Genomic DNA, 19851 nt, shown 5'->3' with positions numbered 1-19851 from the left:
GAGAAGCTGAGGACAGAGTGGAGAGGGCGCATGTGAGGGAGAAGCTGAGGACAGAGTGGAGAGGGCGCATGTGAGGGAGCAGCTGAGGACAGAGCGGAGAGGGCACATGTGAGGGAGAAGCTGAGGACAGAGTGGAGAGGGCGCATGTGAGGGAGAAGCTGAGGACTGAGTGGAGAGGGCGCATGTGAGGGAGAAGCTGAGGACAGAGTGGAGAGGGCGCATGTGAGGGAGAAGCTGAGGACTGAGTGGAGAGGGCGCATGTGAGGGAGAAGCTGCAGGAGGACAGAGTGGAGAGGGCACATGTGAGGGAGCAGCTGAGGACAGAGTGGAGAGGGCGCATGTGAGGGAGAAGCTGAGGACAGAGTGGAGAGGGCGCATGTGAGGGAGAAGCTGAGGACAGAGTGGAGAGGGCGCATGTGAGGGAGAAGCTGAGGACAGAGTGGAGAGGACGCATTTGAGGGAAAAGCTGAGGATAGAGTGGAGAGGCTGCATGTGAGGGAGAAGCTGAGGACTGAGTGGAGAGGTTGCATGTGAGGTAGCAGCTGAGGACAGAGTGGAGAGGGCGCATGTGAGGGAGCAGCTGCAGGAGGACAGAGTGGAGAGGGCGCATGTGAGGGAGCAGCTGAGGACAGAGTGGAGAGGGCGCATGTGAGGGAGCAGCTGAGGACAGAGAGGAGAGGGCGCATGTGAGGGAGAAGCTGAGGACAGAGAGGAGAGGGCGCATGTGAGGGAGCAGCTGAGGACAGAGCGGAGAGGGCGCATGTGAGGGAGCAGCTGAGGACAGAGCGGAGAGGGCGCATGTGAGGGAGCAGCTGAGGACAGAGCGGAGAGGGCGCATGTGAGGGAGAAGGTGAGGACAGAGCGGAGAGGGCGCATGTGAGGGAGCAGCTGAGGACAGAGCGGAGAGGGCGCATGTGAGGGAGCAGCTGAGGACAGAGCGGAGAGGGCGCATGTGAGGGAGAAGCTGAGGACAGAGCGGAGAGGGCGCATGTGAGGGAGCAGCTGAGGACAGAGCGGAGAGGGCGCATGTGAGGGAGCAGCTGCAGGGAAAACTGCAGTGGAAGGTCTTGGGAAAGTAGTGGAAATGGCCTGCACCTGACTGGACGATGCCGATGCACAGCAGCAAGCGTGGAGCACAAACACCGCAAAGGACCCAGCAGCCTGTTCTGGCGCGCAAGGTGAGGTCGACCGCCCTGGCCCACAACACCGTTACAGCTGGAGGGAGAGCCTAGGAGACTGCACCATGTTTGAGTCCGGCCAGGGATGCTCAGGGGAGCTGGGCGACTGCTCACGCAGAGCGGGGAAAAAGTGGTGTGCTTGCCTCTCTACTTCTTTCCACACCAGCACCCTGTTTCTAGCTGCGAGAAGGCCAGCACCATTCTGGACATAAACAGGTAGCAGCTGTACCAGCTCTGCTGTGTGCACTCAGCAGGTAGTGGGGACTGTTGGCAGCGGCCGCCACAGCAATTCAAGTCAGCTGGTGGGGTCTGACCCACCTTGTCATCAGGGCAACAACACCAGCCCCACTGTGCCACCTGGCAATGCGTGGGGACGGGGAGCCATCCCCACTGAAAGGAAGTGCTGCCCATGGGGACTGTTGTACCCGCCAGCACAATTGTGAAGGAACCACAGGCCTGTGATCCGGGGATGTTACCAGAGGGGAAAATCCATATTCCCCACAGACTTTGAGTCTGGCTGAGGGGATCTGCCTCAACCTGCCCAAGCAAAACACACATGGGCAGTGGCTCTGAGAACCTCTCAGTCTCTCTGTGGGTGAGACAGGTCAGTAGGATGGAGTGGACTCTCTTGCACTTCTTGACTGTGGGAACCCTGTGTGTTGAGACCGTGGAAACACTGTGACTACATGAGAAAGGGCAGGATGTAGCTGGGGTTTCTGGGCAAGCTGTGGGTGCAGAGCCACACTCACAACTCCTTGGTTGCCAGGACAGCTCATTGCAGCTGAAACTGTGCTCACAGGGAGGCCTGCACAGATGATTCACGTAGATGAGTGCTGAACACACTGGGGACTAACACCAGGGCATCGCTCAGCTTAAAGAAGAGGAGGTGATGGAGTGATCACACCAGCAGACATAAACGACCATACCCCCTTCTGTTGATAAGAGGAGAGCTACCAGCACCAACTTGGGTGTCACCTTGGATATTTGCTCCACCCTGGAGCCCTGACAGAGCTCCCTGGACATACCTACCACACACCTCTTGGTATTCACTGAAAGCACAGATATTCCACTAAGCCACAGAGACACCGCTCAAAAATAAAAGCCATGGGGGTGGGGGACAACAAAAATTAACTCCATAAATGCCTAAAAACAAATGCAGAAATTCAAGAAACAAGAATAAGGAAGACACCATGAGCCCCCCACCCAGCAAAGGAACACAATAAAATTTCAATATTAGAATGTGAAGGTGAAGAGACAGATGAAATGCTGGAAATGGATTACTCAAAAGCAGTCAGAAGCAAATCGACAAGCTAAAGAAAAGCATATGTGACATGAGTGAAAATTTTTCCCATGGAATTGAGATTTTAAACAGAAATCAAAATGAAATATTAGAAATAAAGAAATCAGTAGATCAAATAAAAAATGCAGTGGAAAGCCTCTACAGCAGACTCAGTGAGGCAGAAGAAAGAATATCCAAGCTAGAAGATAAATCTTTGGAAAACTTACAGTCAGACCAAAAATAAAAATTAAAAAAAGAAAATGGAAAACTTAAGTGTTGGAGATTTATAGGATACTATCAAACAACCCAACATACTTGTCTTACGAGTTTCTGAAAGTGTGGAAACAGAGAATGGGCCAGCAGGCCTATTTAGTGAAATGATTACAGAAAACTCCCCCAATTTGGAGAAATAAAGGGACATCCCAGTAAACACATAGAACTCCTAACAGACATGACCAGAAAAGATCTTCACCACTTCACATTGTAGTCAAACTCCACAATAAAACAGAAAGAAAAGATTCTGAAGTGTGCACAAGAGAAACTTCAGATTACTTTCAGAGGATCTCCAATTAGACTTAACAGCTAATTGCTCATCAGAAAGTCTACAGGCTAGAAGGGAATGGCGAGATATATTCCAGGTCTTAAGAGAAAAATTTTGTCAACCCAGAATACTGTACCCTGCAAGCTCTCATTTATGAATGAAAATGAAATAAAGACCTTCCATAACAAACAGAAACTATAAGAATTTGTTGCCACTCATCCAGCCCTACAAAAGATGTGTACAGATGTGCTACACACAGAAACACAAAAACACAGCCATCATTATGAAAGAATGACAAGGCAGAAGATCCCCTCATAGAAGTACAGAAGAAATCCAAAGAAAACAATAGGAATATTAATGGGAAAATGGCAGGGCCAAGTCATTACTTGCCTCAACTTCACAAAATTAACCTCTCTACTATTTTCTATAAACATTATAGTTTCAGTTTTCATGTTTCAGTTTCATAATCTACCTTTTTTTTTACTTGGATATGGTATAAGGTATCCATTTGATTTTTTTTCCATGTGACTACTCAGTACTTTCAGTACCATTTATTGAAGTGTGTCTTATCCAATGATATGCACTATCACCTTTGTCATGAATCTGGAGTCTTTGTATGCATTAGTCTGTTTCTGGGCTCCTGTTTTCCATTGCTTTCTATTCATGTACCCAAGCTAACAACATACTGCTTTATTATAGTAGCTTTATAAGAGCATGAATATATGTTAGAGAAAATATTCCTCCCTTATTCTTCCCTAAGAGCCTTTCCCAGCTCCTGGTTTATGTTGGTATGTCTGTGTGTCTGTATAATTTGATGAGGGATTGTTTAGTTTTCCCTCCCATCGACTTTGCCCCTTCCTGGGAGATTCTCACCAATGCCAGTAATAACAACCAATGTGTTTTAACCTGGGCAATCATATCCTCCAGATTTTTCATTCATGGGTCTTGAGGACTGTTTTCCACAAGCAGGTCTATCAGTTTCCACAATGACTGACCAGGCTGCCAAAATGAGTCTTTCACCTTGAATATTTTGATTCACTTCCCAGAAAGCCACAGCAGAAACTTGACTTTATGCCCAATTTGCTGTGACAGTTTGTATGCAATTAAGCACAAATGTGGCCGGCGCCGCGGCTCACTAGGCTAATCCTCCGCCTTGCGGCGCCGACACACCAGGTTCTAGTCCCGGTCAGGGCACCGGATTCTGTCCTGGTTGCCCCTCTTCCAGGCCAGCTCTCTGCTGTGGCCTGGGAGTGCAGTGGAGGATGGCCCAAGTACTTGGGCCCTGCACCCCATGAGACACCAGGAGAAGTACCTGGCTCCTGCCATCGGATCAGCGTGGTGCGCCGGCTGTGGCGGCCATTGGAGGGTGAACCATCGGCAAAGGAAGACCTTTCTCTCTGTCTCTCTCACTGTCTAACTCTGCCTGTCAAAAAAAAAAAAAAAAAAAAAAAAAAAAAAAAAGCACAAATGGCCAAGGCCAAGCAGAATTCACATAGAGCCTGGAGTACTAAGCATTGGGGGAAACTCACAGAAACTGAGTAATACCAGATGCACTGGTCCCCCCATTGCCCATTCATTCTAGGCCAGTGGGAAGAGGTCAGCAAGACAGTTTTCATAACTTGGAAGAGGCACAATGCCCTGGAGCTTTGAGGATTTTAAGTTGAATTAAGTCCAGAAGCTCCAGCTACTTACTTTGGTTACCAAGGTGGGATGCGGAAGCTGTACCAATGTGGCATAATTTTGGCCTCCGCCCTTTTTTGACAGACTAGTATAAATTTTGAAGGGAACTAGTCTGTCATAATCAGGGGTCTGGACCCAAATCTTACACCTACCTGTATGACTGGGCATGTCAGTAGCAAGAATGTTCTGCTTGGACCCCTTGCAGGTGGAAAGGAGCTGGAGTCCAGGCTCTGTGGGGGCCAAGACTGATTGCCTCACACATTTGGCTGAATCCAGTTGTTATGGAGGTTAACAGGGATCCAGCTCATTTTCTGGGAGCCCAGCAGATCCATTTTGGACAAAATGACTCTCACAACTCACCTCTTAGATTCATTTGTTAATTCTCTTAATTTCTTCCTCCTTTTTTTAAAAAAAAATGTTTATTTATTTGTATTTTATCTGAAAGGCAGAAAGGAGACAGAAAGAGAAATCTTAATTAACTGGTTTTCTCCTCAAATGCCACAACAGCCAGGCCTGGGCCAGTCCAAACCCAGGAACCTGGAATTCATCTAGTCTCCCATGTGGGTGTCAGGGATGGAAGTACTTGAGCCATCCTCCGCTGCATCCAGAGTGAGTATTACCAGAAAGCTGGCTCTGAAGGGAAGGTGGAACTCAAACCCAGGCACTCTGATAGGGGATGCAGGAATCCCAGCAGCAGCTTAACATGCTGCACCACGATGCCTGACCATCAGTTCTTTGGTTTTCTATGTACAATTTTGTGTTTGCTTAACGATACATTCTGAGAAAGGTGTCATTAGGTCATTTTGTCATAATGCAAACAACATGTACAGTGCCTGTGATCCAGCAGTTTCTCTTCTGAGAGTCTGCCACAAATACTTGCCCGTGAGTACAAGGAAACAAATAGAAAGGTGTCAGTTCCATTATTTATATCATCAAAGTTGAACTAAGCATAATGGTTTCCAGTTGCATCCATTTGGTTGCAAAGGACAGAATTTCATTCTGTTTTTATGGCTGAATAACATTTTCTTTATTCAGTCATCAGTTGATGGACACCTGGGTTGATTCCATATCTTAGTTATGGTCTAATTGAGCTACAATAAACATGGGGACAAAATAACTTTCATATGCTGATTTCATTACATTTGGGTAACATCCTGGAGTAGGATGACTGGGTCATATGATAGATCTATTTACAGATCTTGACAGATCTCCAAAATTTGGCAACAGCTGGGGCTGAGCCAGGTCAAAGCCAGGAGCCAGGAGCTTCCTCCAGGTCTCCCACATGGGTGCAGGGACCCAAGCATTTTGGCCATGTTCCGCTGCCTTTTCACGTGCATTCGCAGGGAGCTGGATTGGAAGTGGAGCAGCCAGGACTCAAACCAGTGCACATATGGGATGCCGGCAACACAGGTAGCAGTTTCACCCACTCTGTCACAGAGGCACTCCCACTTTGGCCATTTCTTAGCTGGACTTTTTGTTCTACTGTTGTTGAGTTTCTTGAGTTCTTTACAGATGCTGGATATTAATCCTTTGTCAGTTGTATAGTTTGCAAATACTGTCTTCCATTCTGTCAGTTGCTCTTCACTTTGTTGAGTTTTCATCGCAGTGCAGAAGCTTCTTAGCTTGATGCAATCACAGTTGTCTGTTTTTTTCTTTATTGCCTATGCTTCCTGGGTTTTCTTCCAAGAAGAAAACTGCCTATGCCACTGTCCTGCAGAATTTCCCCAATGTGTTCCTTCAGTAATTTGATGGCACCGGGTCATAGATTTAGATCGTTGACCCATTAGAGTTGATTTTTATATAAGGTATAAGGTATGGCTAGTATGGACATTTTGATGATGTCAGTTCTTCCAATTCATGGACATCAAAGATTTTTAGAATGTTTTGGTGTCATCTTCTATTTCTTTCTTTAGTGTTTTGTAATTTTCATTGTAGAGATCTTTTACATCCTTGGATAAATTTATTCCAAGGTATTTAAAATTTTTTGTAGGTATTGCAGATGGTACTGATCTAACTAGTTCTTTCTTAGCCCTAGTGTTTTTTTGCATATGCAAAGGTTATTGATTTTTGTGTGCTGATTTTATATCCTGCAATGTTACTAAACTCTCTTAAGAGTTTCAATAGTCTCTTAGTGAAATCTTTGGCTTCCCCTATATATAGGATCATGTCATTTGCAAACAGGGATAATTTGCTTCCCCCTTTCAATTTTGTATCCCTTTGATTTCTTTTTCTTGCCTAATGGCTCTGGCTAAAACTTCCAGAACCATATTGAATAGCAGTGATGAAAGTGGGCACCCTTGTCCAGTTCCAGCTCTTAGTGGAAATGCTTCCATCTTTACCCCATTCAATATGATGCTGGCTGTGGGTTTGTCATATAACACCTTCATTGTGTTGAGGCATGTTCCTTCTATATCCAATATGCTTAAGGTTCTTATCATGAAACGATGTATTTTACCAGATGCTTTCTTGTATCTGTTGAGATAATCTTACGGTTTTTATTCTTCAATTTGTTAATATGAGGTATCACATTCATTGATTTGCATATGCTGAACCATTCCTGCATACCAGGGATAAATCCCTTTTGGACTGGGAGAGCGAGCTTTCTCATGTATTGTTGTATTAGATTAGCTATTATTTTGTTAGGGATTTTTTTTTATCTATGTTCATCAGGGATATTGGTCTATAGTTGTCTTTCTTTGTTGTATCTTTTTCTGGTTTTGAAATTAAGGTGATGCTGTCCTCGCAGAAGGAGTTTGGGAGGATTCCCTCCCTTTGCATTGTTTTAAATAGATTGGGAAGAATTGGAATTAGTTCTTTTTTTGATTAATTTTTTGAAAGGCAAAGTTACAGAGAAGCAGAGGCAGAGAGAGATGTCTTCCATCTTCTTATTCAATCCCCAAATGGCTGCAACAGCCAGAGCTGGGCCAATCCAAAGCCAGGAGCCAGGAGCTTCCAGTGGTCTCCTCCATGGGTACAGGGGCCCAAGGACTTAGGCTACCCTCTACTGCTTTCCTAGGCCATAGCAGAGAGCCGGATCAGAAGTAGAACAGCAGAACTCGAATCGGTACCCATATGGGATCCCGGCACTGCAGGTGGCAGCTTTGCCTGCTATACCACAGCGCCGGCCCCTAAGCTTCCCTCTTAACACTGCTTTTGCCATATCCCGTAAGTTTTGATACATTGTGTTGTCATCTTCATTCATTTCCAGGAATTTTTTATTTCCCTTTTGATTTCTTCTGTGACTCACTATTCATTCAGGAGCATGTTGTTTAATCTACATGTGTTTGCATATTTTCTAGAGTTTCTTAAATTGTCAGTTTCCAGCTTCATTTCACTGTGGTCAGAAAAGATATGTAGTATGATTGCAGTGGTTTTTAATTTGGTGAGACTTGCCTTATGGTCTAGCATACGATCTATCCCAGGGAAAGTTCTAGCACTGATGAAAAGAATGTTTTTTTCTGCAACTGTTGGATGAAATGTTCTGTAGTTATCAATTAAGTCCACTTGGTCCATAGTGCAGACTAGCTCTGTTGTTCCTTTGTTTATTTTCTGTCTAGTTGATCTGTCCATTGATGAAAGTGAGGTGTTGTCCCCTCTGTTATTGTATTGGAGTCTGTGCTGCCTTTTAGATCCATTAACATTTGTTGTAAATAGCCAGGTGCTCTGGTATTGGGTGCATGTACATTTACTATTGTGACAACACCCTGTAGAATTGATCTCTTAAACATTACTACTATGGCCTGGGAAAGCAGTGGAAGATAGCCCAAGTCCTGGGGCCCCTGCACCCATGTGGGAGACCCAGAAGAAGCTCCTGGCTCCTGGCTCCTGGCTGGTGCAGCTCTGGCCATTGCAGCCATTTGGGGAGTGACTCAGCAGATGGAAGACCTCTCCTTCTCTCTCTCTGTCTCTGTCTCTGTCTCTCTGCCTCTCCTCTCTCTGTGTAACTCTGACTTTCAAATAAATAAATCTTTTAAAAAAATGATAAAAGTCTTAGGATCATGTTACAAGATGCAGAAAGAGCATTCAATAAAACTTCAACATCCATTCATGATAAAAACTGAAAAAGTATATGTTGAGTGGGTGTTAGACACAGAGGTTAAGTTGCTGCTTGGGATGCCTGCATCCCATATCAGAGTGCCTCCGTAGGCAGAGGATTAACCAAGTGAGCCACGGTGCTGGCCCCTCAAATAAAATTTTAACAATTTTAAATTATATAGAAGAAGCATTCCTCAACATAATAAATGATGTGTATAACAGACTGACAGCCAACATTATGCTGAAAGGTTAAAAGCTGAAAGCATTCCCTGTAAGATTTGACAACAGAGAAGGCTGTCCACCCCACCACTCTGAGTAGTAAAGTACTGGAAGTTTTAGCAGAGCTGTTAGGTCCAAGAAGGAAGTAAGAGGCCTTCAGACAGGACAGGAGGACAGTAGGTTATCGCTTTGTGCAGGTGACATGATTCTACAGAGAAACCTGAAGTCCCCACATGGAAACTATTAGCACTGATGAACTAACTGAGCAGAGATGCAGGATGCAAGATCAACCCACAGAAATCACTCAGGTTGTTCTACACCATACCAAACTCACTCAGAAATTTTACGAGCAGTCCTACTCACTATAGCTATAACAAATTACCTTGCAGCAAATTTAACCAGGAGTATGAAAGACCTCTCCAATGGAAATTACAAAACACTGTTGAAACTGAAGAAGACTTAAAGGAGAAAAGTTCTGATGTTTACAGACCATAAGAACCCATATTATTAAATTAAAAGTCCATGTTGAGGCTGGCGCCGTGGCTCATTTGGTTAATCTTCCGCCTGCATCCCATATGGGTGCCAGGTTCTAGTCCTGGTTGCTCCTCTTCCAGTCCAGCTCTCTGTTGTGGCCCGGGAAGGCAGTGGAGGTTGGCCCAAGTGCTTGGGCCCCTGCACCTGCATGGGAGACTAGGAGGAAACACCTGGCTCCTGGCTTCGGATTGGCACAGCGCCGGCCGTGGTGGCTATGTAAGGGGTGAACCCACGGAAGGAAGACCTTTCTCTGTCTCTGTCTCTCACTGTCTACCTCTGCCTGTCAAATGATAAAAAAAAAAAAAGCCCATGTTACCCACAATGACTGACAGATTCAGTGCAATCCCCACAATGTACCAATGGCATTTTTCTCAGAATTAGGAAAAATAGTTCCAAAATTCTTATGGAACAAGGTGCTGGATAGCCAAAGAAGTCTTGAATAAAAGTTGTAGGCATCACAATACCCAATTTGGAGACAAACAACAGATTTCTTAAAACCAGAACAACATGATACTGGCATAAAAGCAGACACAGAGACCAATGGAACAGGATAAAGATGCCAGAAATTAGCCCACATGTCTACAGCTGACTCTTGACAAAGTCACTAAAAAAGCAGATGCTATGGAAAGGAGAGTTTCTCCAGTAACTAACGGTGATGTAACTGGATACCAACATGCAGGAATGACACATCCCCACCTCCCAGTGCACAGGAGGATCAACTCAAAATGAATCAAAGACCTAACTCTGAGAATTGGAACTGAAATTATTAGAAGAAAATACAGGATAAATACTTCAAGATGTTGCCATAGTCAACAAGTTTTTTGGATAAGACCCCAAAACACAAATAGCAGTAGCAAAGCTAGATAGATGGAATTAAACTAAGAAGCTTCTGCACAGTAAGAGACAAATTAACAGAGTGAAGAGATAACTGATAAGAGTAGGAGAAAATATTTTCAAACTATGCATCTGATTATCAGTTCACCAAATATAAAGGATTTCACACAACAATAGAGCAGACAGTCCAATGAAGAAATGATAAAAAATTGAATAGATTTTTTCAGAAGAAATACAAATGGCCAGCATATAATACATGAAAAAAAATGTTGCATATCATTAGCTGTCAGGAAGATGCAAATCAAACCCCAGTGAGGTATCCTCTCACCCCAGTTAGAATGGCTTTTGTCCAAAAGGCAAAATTGGCAAATATGGAGAAAAGAGAACCCTTATGTGCTGTTGTTAGAATTGTGAATTATTTTGGCAGTTGTAGAGAACAGAGTGGCGGTTCTGGGAACAAAGAGTTGGAGGGGAGATAGGGAGAGAGGAGGAGAGAGGCTGGGAGGGAGGGACGGGAAGAAAAGAGGAAAGGAAGAGAGAAAGGAAAAACGAAAGAAAAAATTCTACCATATAAGGTAACACTTCTAGGTATAGATCCAAAGGAAATGAAATCGGCGTGTGAGAGGGATCCCTGCACCCACATGTTCATTGCAGCACTATTCCCGGTAGTGGAGACTGGAGCCCACCTGGATGTGCATCAGGGACTGAATGGGTAAAGAGAATGTGCTCTACCCAGTCAGTGGACTATTACTCAGCCATGCAAGGAATGCTGTCCTCGCAGCAGAATGGATGGAACTGAGGAGCGTGTGAAGTTAAATAACCAGGCGCAGATAGATAAAAGCTGTATATTCTTATATGTGGAAGTGAAAAAAATCTGAAATTAGATAGTGATTACTAGAGGTTGGGAAAGGGAGGGAGAGAGGCTGGAGGGAGGTTGTGTACCAGACATCGACTGAGTCACCTAGACGTCCCAGTGTCCCCGAGCAGTTGCGCAGCTGTAGTACGCTACAGTGTTTTATGTACTGTGTGAAGACCTGAAGAGGCATCTGGTAGACTGCAGACATTGGTTCATTTGGTTCCACTGTGTATACGTGCTGAAACATTGCACTGTACCCCTTCAAATGGGTGAGTATTACACATGAAACATTTAAAAAATAATTTAAAAATGCATGAAAATGGATTTAAATGGGAAGTTTATTTTGGTGCAAAAAATTAAAAATCTCTGCATAGTTTTCTTTTTAATAGTAAGTATTTTCCGTGGCTGTTTTGAGGACTCCCACTAGGCATGTATTTCATAGCTTTTTGCACCAAGTAAACTTACATTTTAATTTCATTTTCCCACAGACTTTGTGAAGTACCTTTGTGTAAGGTTTTTCAGAGTTGCTCTATGTTGACTGCTCTTAAGTGCTGTGCATATCCATATGAATTTTAGGATCAGGTTAGAATTTCTACAACAAAAAGCCTGATGGCATTTTCTAAGAATTGCAGTGAATAGAATAATTTGTCTCTTTTGAGTAAGTGAATTTGGAAGAGTTGCCATCTTGATAATATTGGATCTTCCAGTGTGTGAACAGACTAATTCTTCATTTAATCAGATTTCTTAGAAGGATTTTGTGATTTCACAATAAGAGTCTTGTGTTCTTTTATTACGTTTTTTACATTTTATTACATTTATGTATTCTTATGCTATTATTAAATTTTGTTTTGGGGGTTTATTGCGTTATATATATATAAATATATTGTGTTCATATATATATGTGTGTGTGTGTGTGTGTGTGTGTGTGTGTATACACTTGCACAGAGTCTCAATATCAAGCGTAAGTGAGATTGTGGCTTTGTTGGTTCTTTGCTGGGCATTTGATCATCCCTCCACACGTGACTCCTGGATCCTCTGAAGTACCACAGGAACTTTCAAAGCCCTGACATGCGACTCATTCCCCAGATTCTCCTTCTAAGGATTGTTGCCAGTCTCTTGGTTGCCTCATCTGGAATTGCTACTTCTAGCAGCTGCAGTATTAACCACTTGCCACTGTTGGTTTTGGACAAACTCCGTGAGAATAAGACTTTCCTCACTAAATAAGCTCTAAATTGGGTGAAGTCAGGATTAGCCTTTGAGTGAGGCTTCTCTAGGGCCACCGGGCAGTGAGATAGTGACAGTTCTGTGAGGATGAGCCTGCCTCCTCTGGCGGCTGCTAGGATGCCAGTCCTCACGGCTGCTCTGGTTCTGTAGTGCTGCTTTCTCAGCTCCTAAGGAACAGGGAAGAAGGGGGATGGAAACTGGGACTGGGGCAAGTTAAAATACCAGAAAATTCACCAAGATTTAATAATACTCCTTAGATTGTTGCATGTCTGGTTAATTTCTAGAGTTCTGATAAAGTTTATAGTGATCCGTTTTCTCATTATTATAATGTTTTGAGAAGTGGATTTTCAGTTACTTCATCCACCCTTCCGGAAGTCCTCCTGGATCTCTGTGCTTTTAGCCATCATGCATATATCGCCTGTCTGAATAATGACCTTTGTGTATTTATTGGCAGCCATGAAAGCCCACTCTTTGATTTCATTGAAAGCTGCTTGAGAAATAAACATGAAATGGTTATATATGAAGCTGCTTCTGCCATCATCCATCTCCCTAACTGTACTGCCAGAGAGTTGGCACCTGCTGTTTCAGGTGAGGTGTATGTTGGATCAGTGGCTTTTGCTTTTGTCTTAAGTTCTGTGGATCTGCATAGTAGATATCAAGAATGACTTTTGAACCTCAGATCTGTGTGTATATGTAGCCTTTGGGTTCTAGTAGCTTATATACATTATAGATAATTTGAGTTGTTCTTTATTCTTTTTCTGAAATTTGTATTCCCAATATAATACTGTTGAAACAATTTTACATAGATGACAGATACCATTAATGTGTTCGGTTTTTGGGTTTTTGTTAATGTTTAGAAAGTCCATTTGTGCTTACAACTACCAATATTTCTACCATTTGAATTCACATATTAAGAGATGTCTAATTATTTTACAACAAAAAGCCATTCTTCTATTTTTTGATGATGTGTTTTCATGTGAATTTTTGATACTATGATCTAATTTCCCTTTGCATATTTTGAATATAATTCATGAAATATTTGTTTTTAGTCATGTGATGTGTGATAAAATGAGCAATGAACAGTGGTTTTCTTTGTTTGCCTTAGTTCTTCAGCTTTTCTGTAGCTCTCCTAAGCCGGCCTTGAGATACGCAGCTGTGAGGACCTTGAATAAAGTAAGTGTCCCATTGCTAGGTGCTGACTTGTATCTGTGTTTGATTGAGACACACCAAGTGAGAAGTGCTGGGCTTGTTCCTCAAGGTTAGTGCCTGTGGCTTACGGCTGTACTTCTGTGATACTTCATTTGTGTGTTACCTGAAATTCGGCAATTTTTTATTATGCAGCTGAAATTATAATTCACTTCTGGCCTCTGAGTATTTTATATTCAAAAGCCATGCCAGTGGTAGCTGTTAGCCCCAAGAGATTTTGAATTTCAATTAATTAAAATTAAAAATCCAGGTCCTCAGTCTCCTAGTCACATTTCCTGTGCTCATAGCCACATGTGGCTCTTGTGTTGGACAGTGCAGCTTTTGGAAATGTCTATCAATCATTCACCTATAATGTTGGAGCCAGATAAATCCCACAGTTCAGTTTTTATGAATTTTAGAAAGATGATATGGTGCTATTATATTTGAACCTGAATTAGTACCCCCACATTTCAGATACATTTTACCCCTAAATCATTTGACTGTTCTTGCTAAGTGAGAAATACTAAGACTTAATGTACTTTTACACTAGTTTAGGTTGTGTTTTGCTGTTAAATGAATTTTGCCACCAGTACTTTTCAGAGTGTTTTCAAACGTTCAGAATTATGAGAGGAGATTCTGAGTCAATAGTGGAACAACATCAACAAAAGAAGGAGGCAAGAGAGTGACAGACATATTTTACTGACTACAGATAGTCCAGTTTTGCTGGTTTAAGTATGGATAAGATACTAACAGTCTCTGTTGAGCAGTGTTTACCAAACTCGATCCTGTTCCCAGAGATCCTAATATATAGTAGAGTAGACATACATGGACGCATGTACGGTAAGAAGCACAGTCCAGATTTAATAAAGACAGGCTGTGATATAGTCCTGTGCTATACCATGGCTGTTACTCATTTAACAGTTGATTTATCATACCTTATTAATTGGAAATGCTTTTTACCTATCTGTCCCCTTTGGATTGCCACTGACCTTAATTAAAATTTGAGTGCTGACCTTTATCCACAGCAATTTGCTTACTCTCTGTTTTTCTTGCCCTTCCACAAGGTGGCAATGAAGCACCCTTCTGCAGTTACTGCCTGCAATCTGGACTTAGAAAACTTGATCACAGACTCCAACAGGAGCATTGCTACGCTAGCCATTACCACACTGCTCAAAACAGGGAGTGAGAGCAGTGTGGACAGGCTCATGAAGCAGATCTCTTCTTTTGTGTCTGAAATTTCAGATGAATTCAAGGTAATAGTTTAAACACAATTATGCTTTCCCCCAGTCTGTGGCTTACTCATTTCTTTTGCTAACAGTGTCTTTTGAGGTGCAGACATTTTTAATTTTTCGAAGTCTAATTTGTCAGTTTTTTTCTTTGACATTTGTTAAAAATTGTCTCTTCTAAATAGTGTTTACCTCCATTTCGTAAATATTCTCTCATGTTTTATTCTAAATACTGTATGAGTTTAGCTTTTACATTTTGGTTTATATTACAACCTAGTGTGTTTTTCCAGTATGTTGGCGTCTTTGTCTGAAAAGCAACTAACCATACACCGTCAGTATATTTCTGGCCTATTTATCATGTTCCACTCATCTGATTGTCACTCCAATGTTCGTACCACACTGTACTGATTGATGTAGCTTTATGAAACTTTTTAAATCTCTAGTATGTTCTTCCAAGTTTGTTTTTTTCATTTTTTTTTAAAGATTTATTTTTTATTTATTTGAAAGGCAGAGTTAGGAGGAGAGACAGAGATACAGATAGAGATAGAGAGAGAGAGAAACCTTCCATCCTTAGAGAGAGAGAGAGAGAGAGAAATCTTCCATCCTTTGATTCACTCCCCAAATGGCCGCAATGACTGGGGATAGACCAGGATGAAGCCAGGAGTCCAAAGCTTCTTCCAGGTCTCCTTTGTGAGTGCAGGGGCCCAAAGACTTGGATCATCATCTGCTACTGTTCTAGGCGCGTTAGCAGGGAACTGGATCAGAAGTGGAGCAGTTGTGTCTTTAACCAGCACCCATGTAGGATGCCAACATCACAGGCAGATGCTTAACCTGCTATGCCACAGTGCTGGTCCCATATTTTTTCATGTTTTAGTTCCTTTGCATTTTCATAGAACCTTTGGAACCAGCTTATCAATTTCTATGAAATGCAGCCTGCTAGGATTATGACCAGGATTGTGCTAAATCTGTAAATCAGTTGGGACAGAACTGATGTATAACAAAATTAATTCTTCTAGTCCATGAATATGGTATATCTTTCTCTTTAGGTCATCTTTAATTTTTCTGAGGAGGTTTTTGTAGTAATTACAAGTCTTACATGTGTTTTGTTAAGTTTATTTCTAAGTATTTTAGGCTTTTTAGATATCATTTCATTAAAATTTCTACTTTTTTGTTTATTGCTAGTGTCTAACAGGCACTTTTTAAAGCTTTCTATGCTAACTTGATGTGACCTTTGACTTTGCTGAGTTCCCTTATTTGGAACTAGTAGTTGTAACATGTATCCCTTGGGATTGTTTATATAAATAATCCTGTCATTTGTGAATAGAGGCACTTCTTTATTTCCAATCCAGTTGTCTCTCCCTTCTTTTTCTTGCCTTATTAAAATAGCTAGTATTTAAAATACAATGTTGACCAGAACTAGTAAGAGTTTGTTAGAGATGATCATAAAAATGATGTTAAAATGTGTGAATGTCATGTTGAGTGTGTTGCAGGAAATTATGCCTTGATAGCATTCATATAACTACTACAAAGTAAGCAAAACTGAACAATTGGGGTATATATTAAACTGAAGAAAAGGTAACTGGTAAACCGGGCCAGGAGAGTGATCCTCTCTGAGAAGGAAGTAGTGGGATGTGATCAGGAGCGTGCAGAACTTTCAGGAGGCAGAAGCACTCTTTTGTAAAAGCTGTGTGATAGGGGCTGGCGCCGTGGCTCACTTGGCTAATCTGCCGCCTGCAGTGCCGGCATCCCATATGGGCGCCAGGTTCTAGTCCCAGTTGCTCCTCTTCCAGTCCAGCTCTCTGCTGTGGCCCTGCTTGAGCCCCTGCACCCACATGGGGAGACCAGGAAGAAGCACCTGGCTCCTGCACCTGGATCGGCGCAGTGCACCAGCCATTGCAACCATTTGCGGGGGTGAACCAACAGAAGGAAGACTTTTCTCTCTGTCTCTCTCTCTCACTGTCTATAACTCTACTTGTCAAATAATAATAAAAAAAAGCTCTATGGTAAATGCACATGTGTTTCTTTATGTAATCATATATTAAATATATAAAAGTATTGATGTATCATAAAAAAGTGGGAGAAAAACCATTGCAATTGTTAAACTAAACTTTTCTACACTTGACAGTAGCTCTTCCTATATGACTAATTGGTCTCTCTCTCTTTTTTTTTTTTTTTTTGAAAGATTTATTTATTTATTTATTTGAACGGTGGAGTGAGTGAGAGAGAGAATCTTCCATCCACTGGTTCACTCCTCAGATAGCCAGATCTCCCACATGGGTGCAGGAGTCTAAGTACTTGGGCCGTCCTCCACTGCTTTCCCAGGCACATTTAGCAGGGATCTGGATCAGACGCACTGGTGCTTTGATGTGGTATATCAGCACCTTAACTCACTGTGCCACAATAGTGGTTCTTTGTCTAGTTTTTAACCCTATAAAATAAATCCACCAAATTGCAACAAACCATTTGTTTGCAAACAAACTATTGAATGTCATTTGTACTTTATCCAACTCTTATTTTCTATGACTATATGGAGGTGTTTTTTTTTTTTAAAGATTTTTATTGTATTTATTTGAGAGGTAGAGTTACAGTGAGAGGGGAAGACAAAGAGAAAGGTCTTCCCTGTGTTGGTTCATTCCCCAGATGGCTGCCAATGGCTGGAGCTTTGCCGATCCGAAGCCAGGAGCCAGGTCCTTCCTTCGGTCTCCCATGCGGGTGCAGGGCCCAAGCACTTGGGCCATCCTCCACTGCCCTCCTGGGTCACAGCAGAGAGCTGGACTGGAAGAGGAGCAACCGGGACTAGGACAGGCGCCCGTATGGGATGCCGGTGCCACAGGAGGAGGATTAACCTACTGCACCGCTACGCCAGCCCCTATATGGAGTTTTATTATTCATAATGGTTGGGGTCCAGTACTGTGGTGTGGCAGGTAAAGACGCCGCCTGCAACACTGACATCACATATGGCCAGTGGTTCAAGCCCCAGCTGCTCTACCTCTGATCCAGCTCCCTGCTAATGCACCTGAAAAAGCAGCAGAAAATGGCTCAAGTGCTTGAGCTCCTGCACCCATGATGGAGACGCTGGTGAAGCTCCTGGCTCCTGGCTTTGAACGTGTCTACCTCTGGCCATTGTGGCCATTTGGGGAGTGAGCCAGCGATTGGAAGGTATCTCTCTCTGTGTGTCTCTCTCTTCCTCTCTGTAATTCTGTCTTTCAAATAAATAAATAAATAAATAAATCTTAAAGCCAAAACAAAGTGGTTGATTACCCCCAATATCAGTTTCATTAGGTTTCATTGGATATGCTGCTACCTCCAGCCCTCTCTATATATTTTTCATTTTGATTTGTTAATATTATTTGAAAGGCAGAGAGATAGATGGAAATAGATCTTCATCCACTGATTCATACCCCAGATGCCCACAACATCCAGGGCTGGTGCAGGCAAAAGCCAGGAGCCTGGAACGCAATCTGGGTTTCTTGTGTCAGGGCAGGAACTCAGGAACTTGAGCCATCTTCCACTGCCTCCCAGGGTAACCATCAGCAAGAAACTGCAGTGAAGAGGATATCTATCTGGGGCTCAAGACAGGCACACCCATACACGATGCATACTGCTGCACCACACCACAGCGCCCCCTACTGTATGTTTCAAAAATATACTCCCCCCTTTTTTTTTTTAACTTTTATTTAGTAAATATAAATTTCCAAAGTACAGTTTATGGATTACAATGGCTTTTCCCCCCAATAACTTCCCTCCCACCCGCAACCCTCCCATCTCCCACTCCCTCTCCCATTCCATTCGCATCAAGATTCATTTTCAATTATCTTTATATGCAGAAGATCAATTTAGTATAAATTAAGTGAAAATTTCAACAGTTTGCACCCACACAGAAACACAAAGTGTAAAGTACTGTTTGAATACTAGTTATAGCATTAAATCACATTGTACAACACATTAAGGACAGAGATCCTACATGAGGAGTAAGTGCACAGTGACTCCTGCTGTTGACTTAACAAATTGACACTCTTGTTTATGGCATCAGTAATCCCCCTAGGCTCTTGTCATGAGTTGCCAAGGCTATGGAAGCCTTTTGAGTTCACCAACTCCATTCTTATTTAGACAAGGTCATAGTCAAAATGGAAGTCCTCTCTTCCCTTCAGAGAAAGGTACCTCCTTCTCTGATGGCCCATTCTTTCCACTGGGGTCTCACTCGCAGAGATCTTTCGTTGAGGGTTTTTTTTTCCCCCCAGAGTGTCTTGGCTTTCCATGCCTAAAATACTCTCATGGGCTCTTCAGCCATATCTGAATGCCTTAATGGCTGATTCTGAGGCCAGACTGCTATTTAGGACATCTGCCATTCTATGAGTCTGCTGTGTATCCCACTTCCCATGTTGGATCGTTTTCTCCTTCTTAATTCTATCAGATAGTATTAGCAGACACTGGTCTTGTTTATGTGATCTCTTTGACCTATCATTGTGATCAATTGTGAACTGAAATTGATCACTTGGACTAGTGAGATGGCATTGGTACATGCTGCTTTGATGGGATTGAATTGGAATCCCCTGGCACGGTTCTAACTCTACCATTTGGGGCAAGTCAGATTGAGCATGTGCCAAACTGTACATCTCCTCCCTCTCTTATTTGCACTCTTATATTTAACAGAGATCACTTTTCAGTTAAATTTAAACACCTAAGAATAATTGTGTGTTAATTACAGAGTTCAACCAATAGTATTAAGTATGACAAAAAAAAATACTAAAAGGGATAAAGCATTAAGTTATTCATCAACAGTCAGAATAAGGGCTGATCAAGTCACTGTTTCTCATAGTGTCCACTACTTCCTTCTAAAAACTTTATGCAAACATACACGATTGTTTAGGAAGGAAATAAAGAAGGGAAATGGATATTTTGGGGATGCAGACTTGAGGAGTCAGGGTGCATCCTGAATTTTGAGATATATCAAATAGCACCAAAACTTTTTAAAATAAACCAACTTACTGTAGGGTCTGTTTAAAACTTTGTTTACTTGTTTTTGTTTTTATTTTTTGCCTTTTCTGACATTTGGGAGT

At 42.5% G+C, this 19851-nt stretch overlaps 1 protein-coding gene across 2 annotated transcripts in view; it reads left to right on the top strand.

Annotated features, from left to right (window-relative positions):
• COPG2 (COPI coat complex subunit gamma 2) overlaps positions 1 to 19851 on the top strand; it is a 121739-nt gene that overhangs the window by 54107 nt on the left and 47781 nt on the right. For both annotated transcript variants that reach the window (XM_070071310.1, XM_070071311.1), the window contains exons 10-12: positions 12835 to 12968; positions 13486 to 13553; positions 14630 to 14818. In XM_070071310.1, coding sequence (XP_069927411.1) covers positions 12835 to 12968; positions 13486 to 13553; positions 14630 to 14818 — 391 coding nt within the window. The remainder of the gene's footprint in view (positions 1 to 12834; positions 12969 to 13485; positions 13554 to 14629; positions 14819 to 19851) is intronic.

Source organism: Oryctolagus cuniculus, chromosome 3 (genome assembly GCF_964237555.1).
Source record: "Oryctolagus cuniculus chromosome 3, mOryCun1.1, whole genome shotgun sequence".
In the NCBI taxonomy this organism is placed as follows: Eukaryota; Metazoa; Chordata; class Mammalia; order Lagomorpha; family Leporidae; genus Oryctolagus; species Oryctolagus cuniculus.
The sequence above is the reverse complement of the archived record's forward strand: the minus strand, read 5'-3'. Positions and strand labels throughout refer to the sequence as shown.